This window comes from Trachypithecus francoisi, unplaced genomic scaffold, assembly GCF_009764315.1.
Source record: "Trachypithecus francoisi isolate TF-2019V2 unplaced genomic scaffold, Tfra_2.0 Lachesis_group14, whole genome shotgun sequence".
Lineage (NCBI taxonomy): Eukaryota > Metazoa > Chordata > Mammalia > Primates > Cercopithecidae > Trachypithecus > Trachypithecus francoisi.
In genome coordinates, this window is record NW_022681459.1 from 58200718 (window position 1) to 58214448 (window position 13731).

Consider the following 13731-nt stretch of genomic DNA (forward strand, 5'->3'; position numbering starts at 1 on the left):
AAACATTTTCGGAGCCATAATATGTAACAGGCACTGTAATAGGTGCTGAGAATAAAGAGATGGACCTGAGAGAAGGCCTGCCCTAGACAAGCTCACAGTCTAGACAGGGAGATAAAGAATTCAAGTAGCGTGAGCCAAATACCATAAGATGCACTTACAAAGCCCTGCGTGAACACAGCCTGAGGCATCAGCGGGGCTCCGAGGGGCCGCTGCGAAAGAAGAAGTTGGGTTTATGAAAGAAGTTACGGTTCACCTTGTAATTGGGCGAAGCCATCCTAGTCATGCTGGACACTCCGGCTTCCTTGCAACTGGCAGGACCTGAACCACCCGGTCCCATGTATCTGCCAGGGAGCCTGCGAAGTAGACTTTGTTTCCAACAACCATGCATCTACCCAAACTCAGCGGTCTGTTTCTAAGGAGAAAGAGGAGAGTGGATATCGGGGATTTGTTTAGCAGTTTTTGGCATCAAAATACATCATCAGCAGTAAATGTATTCCAGTTCAACAGCTTCATGTCTACAACATAATTCAGATATATATTTATGTAACTAACCTTCTGATCATACAAAGAAGACTAGAGTGAGGTGGGATGACTGGGTTAAAAGCTTTTCCTACTCTTTTTTTTTTTTTTTTTCCTAAGACAGAGTCTTACACTGTCATCCAGGCTGGAATGCAAGGGCATGATCTTGGCTTACTGCAACCTCTGCCTCCTGGGTTCAAGTGATTCTCATGCCTCAGCCTCCTGAGTAGCTGGGATCACAGGCACGCACCACCACACCTAGCTGAGTTTTGTATTTTTAGTAGAGACAGGATTTCACCATGTTGGCCAGGCTGGTCTCAAACTCCTGGCCTCAAGTGATCCATCCCCCTCGGCCTCCCAAAAGGCCGGGATTATAGACATGAGCCAGTGCATCCAGGCTGTTCCTACTCTTAAGCTTCCTAATGAGTACCACCAGGTTACCCTTCAGGAAGCTTGCACCTTAGCACATTCCCACTCATGACACTTATAAATGCTCATTTCTAAGTATCCTAACACAGATTATCTTTTAAGATCTTGCCCATTAGATATGGAAAAATAACGTTCCATTGTGAATTTAATATGCATTTCCTCAATAGTAAGGTAAACTTTTATTCTCAAGTTTACCAGGCTTATGCCTTTTGCTTTTGTGAGTTGCCTGTTCATATCCTTTGCCTGTTGACCTAGTTTGGGTTGGTCTTTTTTAGTGACTACTATGAGCTCTCTTTGTATTAAAAATGTGAACCTTCTATCTGCCTTAGTGCCACAGGTATTTTTCTTTTTTGTCATTTGCTTTTTATTTCTATTGGTGGTACTTTTTAGCGCACTGGAGTGTTTTTTTTTTTTTTTTTTTAACCTTTTTTTCTTGTTGTTTTTTTGAGACAGAGTCTCGCCCTGTTGCCCAGGCTGGAGTGCAGTGGTGCGATCTCGGCTCACTGCAGCTTGTGCCTCCTGGGTTCAAATGATTCTCCCGCCTCAGCCTCTTGAGTAACTGGGACTACAGGCACGTGCCACCATGCCCAGCTAATTTTTGTATTTTTAGTAGAGATGGTGTTTCAACATGTTGGCCAGGATGGTCCCTATCTCTTGACCTCATGATCTGCCCACCTCGGCCTCCCAAAGTGCTGGGATTACAGGTGTGAGCCACCATGCCTGGCATTTTTTTACTTTTTAAAAATTAAAGTTATATTTGCCTCCCAGCACCACTTTCCTCTACAAGAGGGTGTCATCAGCAGTTGAGCTGGTCTCTTTTTCATGCATGCACAACATATAACTGTAAATATATACTTGTATAACTCATACATCAAATAAGCAAATAAATATTAGACACCCTGTTTCCTTTTTAAGTGTTTTTATCTTTGTGTTTCAGGTTGAATAATTTCTATAGACCTGAGTTCATATTCACGAGTTCTTTTTTCTAGCATGTACAGTCTGCTACTAAGCAAAACAAGTGAATTCTTAACTTCTGATATTGTATTTTTAATTTTTAGATTTTTTTCATGTGCTCTTTAAAAATACTTTCCATTTCTCTGCTGAAATTCTCTATATGTTCACTATGTTCTCAGCTTTTCCCTTTCATCTTGCTAACATGTCTCCCATTCTCAGTTTGAAAACCTGGTCATTTCTGCATTTGTTCTCTCTGTGAGTATTCTTCTGATGACTGTTTTTACCTTGATTAGGTTACCTTTTCTTCTTCACTTGTCTTGCAATTAAAAAAAAAAAGTGTAATGCCAGATATTTGTGTTAAAAACAGTAGAGTCAGAAGTCAATAACATTTACCACCAGAAAAGACAAGCCTCTTCTTCTCTCAGGCTTCTGGCGAGGTGAGCTTAGTTTAATCTCTCAGGTGAGCTGTGTCTTGACTTTGTTGCAGTTTTAGTTAAGTTTGGGTTTCCTCTGGTTTCATATGCTTGCCTTCAACAGGTCTTTGAGGTGTGAGCACTGGTGAGACTCCACAGATCTCTCTGCTTTATAGCCCAGCCACCAGCTTTGCATATGGCGGGAAGATCTCTCTCTGCTTTACCACCTACCTGCTATTTTCGGGGGATTTCTTGGGAGGTCGCTTTATTCCCCAGCTCTGCCATGGCTTTCTGCACCTGGGAACATCTCTGTCCACCCTGTGGCCCTGACTTTAACCTGCAGTGGGCCACTGACACTTAGTGAAGGGCCCATGTGCTTCGGAGGGTTCACCTGAGTTCTTGTTCCCTGTATTCAGCCTTTGGTAAACAGCTGCCCTGGACTTGTGCAAAACCCTGTGTGCCATGCTAGGGTGGATCACTCAGCTCTCCTGTAGCCCCAGCCTTTGGTGCAGTGCTACTTACGTGCACTGGGGGAAGGCCCAAGAGGGTGAGCGCAGACCTGCTCTGTGACCAAGGCCCCTGGGAATCTCATCTGTCAGCCTCATGTGGCTGCTAATTACTGGGTTGTTTTCTTCCTCCCCTGACTGTAATGAATTTGCGTTTTACCCACTGTGCCACAGGGCTGGAAGGAGTTATTCTTTTTTCTCTGATGAGTGGCTTGTCCTTTCCTGAATTGTAGTTTCTTTCCATCCTCAGATCTCTGGTGGGTTTTAAAACTATATATATTTTTTAGCTTATCCTACTTGTTCTCATTGTTAGGGTGACAGTGACAGTCTGTTGTGACTTTCTATATCCTAAGCGGATATAGAAAATTTTGTCAAATTGCCCTCCAGAAAGATTATATCAATTTGTACTCCCACCAGCAGGTTATGCAAGCTTGGTTACTGCTTTCATTTTCATCCTCAGACGTTGCATTAGGCACATGGAATAAAAAGTTTTCCTTCACGTATTTTAGAATAGTCTCAAATCAATATTTTCTGATTCTTTTAAATTACAATTATTGATTGCAATGGTGGGGCTTCTAAGAAAGCAACTAAAAATATATATGAGAAGTCCAAGAGAGGATTTCAAGATGGAGGCGTACATTAACAAGAGGGATCCCCCTCTGACACTGGGGGCAGGCGGAGGATGTTCGGGCTGGTGGGCAGAGGGAGAAAGAGTGCTCACCGGCTGATTCGGAATCACACAGCTGCTGTGTGTGAATCAGCTGCTTCTGAGATTCTGAGTGACAGCCAGAAATGGAAGGGAAGCCCGAGTGCTTCCTGCATTTCTGAGTGTTCTTGGAACTCTTGTGGGAGGGTTAAGTTCCTTCTTCCCCCTCAGGGTTCTATGCTCATTCCTCTATTCCTTGTCTGCCCTCTCTTCGGTGACTCATCTGGCTCCATGTCCTGAAATGCCACCTGTAACCAAAATGAGAGTGCCATCCTCACTTCCCCACTAAGCTCCCGATTGTATATCCAGTTGCCTCGCTGAGCTTTCTGTGTGCACCGCATCTAAGGGGCATCTCAGACCTAGCTGGCTAAATGGGTCTCTCGACTCCCCCGTGTTCTCCATCTCAGCAATGACACTGTCATTTATCTCGTTCCTCATGTCCAGCACCAAGGGGTTATCCTTGATTTCTCTATTTTCTTTAACAGCCCCCACACACCTCCTCAGCCAATCCATCAGCAAAACCTTGTCAGCTACAGAACGGATAGATCATGTCTCCTGTCTGTCTACTTTTTGTCTACTTCAGGGCTACCACCTGGTTCAGGCTGCAGTTACCTCCTAGACCTTGGAGCAGCCTCCTTTCTGCTCTCCCTTCCTCATTTTTTGCCTCCTGTAATCCATCCTTTACATAGCAGCCAGAACACGTTTTTAAAACCCCACACAGGCTGTATTAGATAACATTGCTTCCCTGCCTAAACTCTCCTGAGCCTTTCCATTGCACTTTGAAGAAAACACCATCCTTTCTGCAGGTGCCTGAAGCCTGTGTGGACTGGCGCTCTCCTCTCTGGCCTGAGCTCTCACTGTTCTCCTTCCTACCTGCTGTGTGCCATACTCTGTCCACTCCGGCGTTTTTCTTTCCTGGACGTATCAAGCTCCTTCTTGCTCAGGGGTTCTTTACTGGTTGCTATGGTTTCCCTGTTGAAGACATTCTTACTTCAGCTTCTTGACTGGCTGGCTCATTTTTATCCTTCTGGGTTTCAGCTCCCAAACCCACTTTGGAGCGGACTTCCTTGACCATCCTCTCTAAAGCAGCCCCCAGCTGTACTCTGCCTCATTGTTTTGTCTTTCCATCTTCATTGCACGCATCACTGTGCACCATGGCCCTATCATTTGTTTATTTATTTATTGGCTTCTTGTCTGTCATCTCACCTCCAGATTGTAAGCTGTACCTGTCTTACTCATTGCAGTACCCTCAGGGCTGAAAACAGTGGTTGAAATATGATAGTTGTTGAAACATGACATTTTTTGAATGGATGAATTCCACTTCCTTACAAGTCAGTGTTTCCCACAGCCCCTTCTCCTCGTCCCATTGGGCCTGTTTCCCTGTGGCCTCCATGCAGGTAGTTCCCACACTTCCATCTCCACTCCAGCCTCTCTGATCTCCAGAGTATGTATTCAACTTTCAGATGGACATCCCGCTTACATATCCCAGGCTGAACTCGTTTGCTTTCCATAAGCCTTTTCCCCTTCTGCTCAAGGTATCTATTGCTGTGTGCAAATGCCCTAAACATTGTGACTCGAAATAGGGAGAGTCATTTATTTTGCTCACAGATCCGCAGTTTGGGCAGGTCCACTTGTCTCTGCTCCATGCAGTCCAGCCAGGGAGGTGCAGAGGCTGGCTGACTTCACACTGGGGGCCAGAGTCCTCGAATGGCTGGCAGTTGACTCAGCTGTTGCCTGGAACCTCAGCTAAGGCTGTTTCCCAGAACTCCTATATGTGGCCTGTCAGGGTGGCACCTTGGCCTCCTCACAGCCAAGTGGTGACTGTGTGTGAGCATCTAAAGAGGACCAGGCATGGCCGGGCCTGGTAACTCACACCTGTAATCCTAGCACTTTTGGGAAGTCGAGGCAGGTGGATCACCTGAGGTCGGAGACTAGCCTGGCCAACATGGTGAAACCCCATCTCTACTGAAAAATACAGAAATTATCCAGGCATGGTGGCAGGTGCCTGTAGTCCCAGCTACTTGGGAGGCTGAGGCAGGAGAACTGCCTGGACCCAGGAGGCGGAGCTTGCAGTGAGCCAAGATTGCACCACTGCACTCCAGCCTGGGAGACAGCAAGACTCCATCTCAGTAAATAAATAAATAGTACCAGGCAGAGGCCTTAGCAGCTTGCGTGACCTCATCTTGGAGATCATACATGTCATGTATCATACTAATAGATGTCCATTCTTCTATAGTCACAGGCCCACCAGATTCAAGCGGGGAGTGTATGCCCACTTTTGCAGGGAGGAGTGTTAACATGACATTGTGTTGGGAGATCTTGCCGTTCCCATCTTGGAAAATACCATCTGTTGCATCTTCCCTCTTCCTTTTCTAAGTGAAGTGTGCTGCCTCTGCCTAGCCACCCAGGCCAGATGCAGGTGTTCCATCCTCTCTGTGCCTCACCTGGCCAATCAGAGGAGTCTGTAGACGTGGTACCAGGGGGAAGGTGAAGAATGAAAATAGGGTTATGTTGTTCTTTTGATGACAGTCCCACTGTGCCATTTCATAACCCCAGAACACGAAGCCCAAGGACAGGCCCTGCTGACTTTTCCCGTCCCATCTCTTGACTGATGTGCCTCTGCTTGTCCCCACCCCCATCCTCCTTTTGCCCAGGCTGGCCATGCCCCACAGCAGCCCCACTTCCAGCTCTGTTCCCTCAGGATCACCAAGTTGCTTTCCACTGAGAAGGCTTTCCTGTCACCTTCCATCCTGTTACCCAAAACCAGCCATCCTCTGTTTAGGTCTCCCGTGCTCCCTGCGGATACCTAATGCCTGCCTCCACACCGGACCACCGCATCCCAGTTACAGAATCACCTCCCTCCTGGAGACTGTGGGCATTAGGAGCGAGAGTCTCCCCAGGCCCTGGTACAGGCCCTGCGTTCGCTGGGCCCTCAGTGGGGGTCAGGGGAGAATCTCCCATGGCAGCACAGTCCCTCTGTGGGGTGGAAGCGCCCCCCAGAGCCCGCTGTGCTGTGGCTCTTGGGGTTAGGGCCTGCAGTCGATCTCCATGGCAGTGTCGCTCTGGGGTGCCTGCACGTTCTCTCTTGTATCCCCTCAAGCAGAAGACAGCCCTGCCCACCCTACAGCTCTGAGGAAATCCCCGCCTCTGCCCTCTGGGTGGGTTCAACTTGGTGTACTGAGATCTCTGGAGTCTTTCACCTGCCCAGGTCACCCCAAGACTAAAGCTATCACTGTCCTTATGCCAGAAATGTGCAATAGCTTGATAAGAAATTTTCATTCAAAGGGAAAGAAGTAGCATCCTCCCTAGCTACTGCTTGTGAATATTATTATAAAGGATGAGGCAATGTTGAAGCCTTTTAACATACATCTGGGATTTACTATGTAAGAAAGAGCTCCTAAATAAACTGTGGCTACCAAGTTTATCTCATAAATAAGTAGGAGGGATTTACCAACTACCATTATTCTTGGTCTCCTCTTTCCCTAGTCAGTTATAAAGTATGAAATTGAACAACTATGCCTTCATGCATATGGTATGGATTAGAACCATAAGTTGGTTTGTACTCACTGTATTTACTTATGTAATTTCCTACCTATTGTTCCTCTGCTTGTTTTTGTCTTGGAGAGGGGAAGGAGGCCTCTGGTGTATCACCTCTCCTTTGCTGACACAGAGGGCTCTGGGACCTAAAACATTGTCAAGACATTATTCCTTTCCTTCCAAAAAGTTCAAACCCCAAAAGCTTAGTTAGACCACTTGGAACATTTTTCTTTTTTTTCTGAGACAGAGTTCACTCTTCTTGCCCAGGCTGGAGTGCAATGGAGCGATCCAAGCTCACTGCAACCTCCGCCTCCCAGGTTCAAGCCATTCTCCTCCCTCAGCCTCCCGAGTAGCTGGGATTACAGGCGTGCACCACCACACCCAGCTAATTTTGTATTTTTAGTAGAAACGGGGTTTTACCATGTTGGCCAGGCTGGTCTCAAACTCCCAACCTCAGGTGATCCACCCGCCTAGGCCTCCCAAAGTGCTGAGATTACAGGTGTGAGCCACCGTGCGCAGCCCTCAAAACATTTTTATATCTACATTTTAGCATCCATCTCTTCTTTGTCTTTGAAAGGGAAATGGTCTGGGTTTAAGAATTACATGTTTTCCCTTCAAAAATTGGCAAGGGGATGAAAGGTGAATATGATATTTTAAAGATTTATTTGAATGATATTAACTAAATTTTCTTTCAATATCCATGTTTTTCACTTGTGCTGACCTATGTCCTCTATAGGGAAGATTCTCTTTTTTTTCTTACTAATGTCATTACTATTATTCGATACTGACCAAATTTCAGAACTGAAAGATGATTGTAGATTTTTCACTACAAGACATCTAATGGTGATGCATGTAAACCCAGATATGGTGGGAGAAATACCATCTGACAAGTTTGCTTGGTTCTTTCAACAGTTCAAGAGTTTTTGTTTAGTATCTCGGCTTTAAACATGTTTAATAAATAGCTGTATCTCTTTTATAGCCACTGCTGTTGCAAATCCAACACTGTCCTCCTCAGATGTTAAACGGATTTTATTTCAAAAAATTACCGACAGAGGGGATGAGTTGCAAAAAGCCTTTCAGCTGCTGGATACTGGTCAGAACCTGACTGTGTCAAAAAGTGAACTGAGAAGAATCATCACAGACTTCCTGATGCCGCTCACGCGAGAACAGTTTCAGGACATGTTGGCTCAGGTGCTGTATGTTGTACCTACTTAGAATCACTCAATTCCAGACAAGCTGAGGTGGATCAGGGGAGCAGGTAACCTATCCTGCCTTTCCCACCACTGTTGCCACTGAGCAGTTGAAGTTTTGTTTATTTTTCATAATTCACTTATTAAGGCTGATGTAGATGATCACGATTGACAGATACTCACTCATGTTTTGCATGTCACGCTGCTCCAGCCAGTTTCTTTTCATTTCTTTTTCTTCCTTTTCTTTTCTTTGTTTTTTTTTATTTTGAGACAGAGTTTCACTCTTCTTGCCCAGGCTGAAGTGCAATGGCGCTGGCTCACCGTAACCCACGCCTCCCAGGTTCAAGCCATTCTCCTGCCTCAGCCTCCCGAGTAGCTGGGATTACAGGCGTGGGCCACCCTGCCTGGCTCATTGTGTGTTCTTAGTAGAGATGGGGGGGGTTTCACCATGTGGCCAGGCTGGTCTCGAACTCCTGACCTCAGGTGGTCTGCCCGCCTTGGCCTCCCAAAGTGCTGGGATTACAGGCGTGAGCCACCGCCCCCGGCCTTCTTTTCATTTCTTTTAAGGGTCTATGTACATGTTTTGGGTCAACTTCTATTTTGGAACCTAGTATTTTGGCAATTTTTCCCTTCATCAAATAGTTACGGAGCGTTGGCTAAATGCTAGAGCCAATGCTAGACACTGTGGTGCAGGTAAATCAGACTCAGGCCCTGCCCTTAAGGAGCTCCCAGCCCAGCGAGACACTTGCGGAGTGTTGGCAAGTGCTGGGAGAGGGGCCACGACAGGGTGGCTGGGAGTTACAGGAGGGAGAGCTATCTGAACATGAGGAGAGGAAGTCCAGGAGGCTTTCTGGAGGAGGGGCATTTAACTTAGTTTTGACCGAGGAGTGGGTATTCTCGAAATGAGCGGGGAAGGAAAGGTCATTATAGCAGAGGAGACAGCCTGTGTGAAAGCTCAGATGCCCACATCCGCCTGCCAGGCTTACTCAGGGACCTGGGTAATTCTGTGATTTCTACTGCAAGTGAAGGGATGTGGGTCATGTTGTGGCCAGAGGGGCCAATTCGGAAAAGTACTTAGTAAAACAGTTCGAACTTGATCCTAGAGGCTGTAGGGAGCCAGTGAAGGGTTTGCAGAAGGGGTCATGCAGTTACATGGGGAGGGAAGCGGAGGATGAAGGCCCTCAGCCACCTGGTGGTGTGCCACACCAGGGGGATGAAAGGAGTAAAAATTTGTGGACTGTATCCTTGGGGCCCTTAAAAATAATACAAAATGCAGTAGGACTCAAACCCTTTCAAAATAAGTCTGTAATGATCAAAAGTAGAAAATTTGGGCTAGAATATCATTAGTATTCCATTTAATCCAGTGACTAAATTTGTACACACACGCATGCATGCACACACACAGACAAGTATATATATATATACTCATTCATTAGTTTATTTTTGATTTTTTGATTTTTTTGACAGAGTCTCACTCTGTCATCCAGGCTAGAGTGCAGTGGCACTATCTTGGCTTACTGCAACCTCCGCCTCTCGAGTTCAAGTGATTCTCATGCCTCAGCCTCCCAAGTAGTGGGATTACAGGCATGTGCCACTATGCCAAGCTAATTTTTTAATTTTTAGTAGAGACAGGGTTTCTCCATGTTGGCCAGGCTGGTCTCGAACTCCTGACCTCAAGTGATCAGCCTGCCTTGGCCTCCCAAAGTGCCAGGATTACAGATGTGAGCCACCACACCTGGCCTCATTCATTAGTCCTTAATCAGAGTCTGACTTCATGCTACCTCCTAGTAACTTAAAAACTGACTTCTTTTAGGATTTGCTATATACTACAACCAACCCACTGTGTATTCTTCCAACACAGGGGAATAATGTGTTATCAAAACAAATAGCTCAGTGAAGTTTAGGTATTCTCAAATTCCAGTCTTAACTTCAAGGACTGACTCTCTCTCTCTTTTTTTTCTGACTTAAAATTTTAAAAAAAGTATAGTTCTATTTATTGTTTCTTTTTATGCATACAACGTTCTGTTTCAAAGTTTTCTCTTCCCTTTAATTCTGTCTTTTTTTTTTGAATTTGTGAAGTTTTGAGCCATAATTTTTTCATGTATTTTTTTCTGTCCCATTCTTTCCTTTCTTAAACATTTTGATATTGTCCCACTGGCCTCTGAGGCTCAGTTCATTAAAAAAAAGCTTTATTCTATCATTCAGATTGGATAATGTCTATTGATCTGCCTTTAAGTTCACCGACTTTTATCATCTTCATTCTGCGATTAACCCCAGCCCTTGAATTTTTACTTGTAGGCATTGTATATTACAGTTGTAGAATTTCCATTTAATTCCTCTTTATGATCTCTTTACCTGCTTAGATTTTCTGTTTTTCTGCAGTTATAAGCATATATCTTTCAACTCATTGAACATAGTTAAAATAGCTGCTTTAAAGTTCTTGTCTAGTAATTTTCACATGTTGGTCATCTCAAGGTTGACCTGCATTGATTGTCTTTTCCATTGAGAAGAGTCTTATTTCCCTGGCTGTTCATATTTAAGTATGTTTGGATAATATTTCAGAACAGAGCTATTCAAGGGAAACATACTGTGAGTAGGTCAGGTGTGGTGGTTCATGCCTGTAATCCCAATGCTTTGGAGGCCGAGGTGGGATTATCACTTGAGCCAAGGAGTTCAAGACCAGCCTGGGTAATATAGGGAGACCCCATCTCTACAGAAAATTTAAAAATTAGCTGACCTTGGCTGGACACGGTGGCTCATGCCTGTAATGCCAGCACTTTGGGAATCCGAAGCGGGTGATCACCTGAGGTCTGGAGTTTGAGACCCGCCTGACCAACAGGGAGGAACCCTGTCTCTACTAAAAATACAAAAAAATTAGCCGGGCATGGTGGCACATGCCTGTAATCCCAGCTACTTGGGAGGCTGAGGTGGGAGAATTGCTTGAACCTGGGAGGCGGAGGTTGTGGTGAGCCGAGATCATGCCACTGCACTCCAGCCTGGACAACAAGAGCAAAACTCCATCTAAAAAAAAAAAAAGAAAAAGATTAGCTGACCTTGAGCCCACGGTGTTGGAGGTTGCAGTGAACCAAGATCATGCTAATGCACTCTAGCACCCTCACAGGCACTGACACCCCACTATGATGATGACATCCTCACCCCATGTTCTCCTCGGGGCTTTGATGGCTCCCCCAACACTGCGACGTCATTTTCCTCTGCCCCATCTAATGATGTTAGGACTGAATTGCTAGAAAAGATAGAAAAGGAAGGGGAAAACAGAACTTTTCTCTTCCCTTAAACAAAAAATTCACCTTTATTTACTTCTATAATAATGGATAAAAAGTGCATTTGATTTTTTCCACGTCACTCTTTATTGCTGTCTACATTTTTAATAGCAGCTTTATTAAGGTATAATTTACATATCATAAAATTCACCCTTTAAACATGTGTAAATTAGTGTTTTTCATATATTCACAGAGTTTCGCAGTCATCACCACTATCTGACTGAAAACCATTTTCATCATTCCAAAAAGAAACTGTCCTCCTTAGCAGTTACTCCCCATTTCCCTTCCACTTTTATCTGAAAATAGTAATGTACTTTCTGTCACCACAGATTTGTCACTGTAGATTCTGGATATTTCACATCAATGGAATCATACAATATACGATTTTGTGTCTAGCGCATGTTTTTAAGGCTCACCTGTGTTACAGCATGAATTAGTACCTCATTCCTTTTTATGGCTGAGTAATAATCCGTTGTATAGATAGGCCACATTTTGTTTACCCATTGATCGGCTGATGGACCTTTGAGTTGTTTTGACTTTTGTGACTAGCGCTGCTGTGAACATTCATGTGAAAAGTTTTCGTGTGGACATATGTTTTCAGTTCTCTTGGGTACATACCTAGGGGGAGAACTGCCATGTCTTATGGTAATGTTCTTTTGCTTTTAAAGAACATTCATCCTTGTAAACATTGTATCAGTTTCCTCATAAACTTGATTTAACCGATACTTTATGCCAAATGGAGAGTTAAAATATTATTTCCTGCTATGTGTCCTTATAGTCATGATCTAATGTTAATTTAAAATTTTGACAGTCTTCCCAAGCTAATCAGTTATGCAGGAAGAGCAAAAGTACAGAAAATATGAAATGTGTATCTGTTTTTAAAAGCTACATCTGTTTTTAAAAGAAGCCACTGAGAACTGTAGAACTTCAAAGGCTTTTTAAAAAAAACAAGTCTTGATAGTCAATCCTAAATGACAAGCAAGATTTCCAGAACCTTAAGCTCCTGTGACCTGTGTGTCAATCAAGGAGGCTGGAGTGTGGCGCATTGCAGGAGGCCAAGGTCATTGGGAATGAAGGGCAGGGCTTCCCTTCTCCATCCACGGACTTCCCAGCATCTGTGGCTTTTCTAGATGGTCCTATGATGAATTCATTTGGTGATACATGCTCTTTCTTTTTTAGTAGTTAATGTAAGCCTAAGTGGACACTTATAAAATGAATAAAAGATTTCATGGTAATTTCCCCTTAAAGTTAGGAAAGAATTTTCCAGTTATAGTCTGAATTTACTTTAGCTTCAATTTTATTTGAAGACCTGTGTCAGGAATGTTTGAGTGTCAGGGTGTTTTAATGACTGACCAGGGTAAGAAGTATGGGGAGGTCTGGCTTGTAATCTGCTCCGTACCTTTGTTTCCATTCAGAGTGATGCAAACTCGGTGTTTTTTAAAAATGTGGCCTCAGTCCCAGAATATTAGTGGAGACCGTTTTTAAAGAAGTTGAATTGGTAAATTGGTTCCAGAGAAGGAAAACAAAGTTCTGTTTTCATCCCAGTGGTTGTGCCGGGTTGGAGAAAATGTCTTCTTGCAAGATACTTATCACAATGATGGATACTGATTTAAAAACTAGCCTCCCCCAGCCCCACTCTAAGAATTCGCTTTCAGCAATTCATCCATGGATGGTTTTGATTCTTAAACATTTTTGCCAGAATTGTAAACACCGAAAGGCAAGTACTGAGCAGAGCCTCTCCTTTTGGACTAGATTCTTTACTTGTCTAAGGGGCTTAGCTTTGGAGACTGATCATGGCAAGAATTTCTTTACCACATTAGAATTTGTGTTAGACTATAAGCAGCAATATGAAATGCGATGAAAGCTTGAATAATTTGATGGACTCTCTTTTTCTTCATGGGCAGGGTGGTTAGTGCAGTGGGATGGACTTGCGCTCTGGATTCACAGAGATCGCTGGCACTCATGGCAGTGCCGGGCAGGGAGGCCATAGCACTGCTTTGTGAGTTGTAGAAAGTGACACCACCTCTGAGGGTGGTTTTAGTGCCACTCATGTAAAACACTGAGAATAGTGCCTGCATCCACTCACTTAGTGTGAGCGCTGCAGATGTAAGTTTCTTCTCTTCCTCATTTCCTCTTATCACTACCAAAACCAGGAGGGCATCCAACCTTGAACTACATGTTTAATCTGCTCTTGCC

General features: G+C 44.3%; 1 protein-coding gene across 2 annotated transcripts in view; it reads left to right on the plus strand.

Annotated features, from left to right (window-relative positions):
* The window catches only part of EFCAB6 (EF-hand calcium binding domain 6), a 308815-nt gene that overhangs the window by 33578 nt on the left and 261506 nt on the right, over positions 1–13731 (plus strand). For both annotated transcript variants that reach the window (XM_033233690.1, XM_033233691.1), the window contains exon 5: positions 8044–8255. In XM_033233690.1, coding sequence (XP_033089581.1) covers positions 8044–8255 — 212 coding nt within the window. The remainder of the gene's footprint in view (positions 1–8043; positions 8256–13731) is intronic.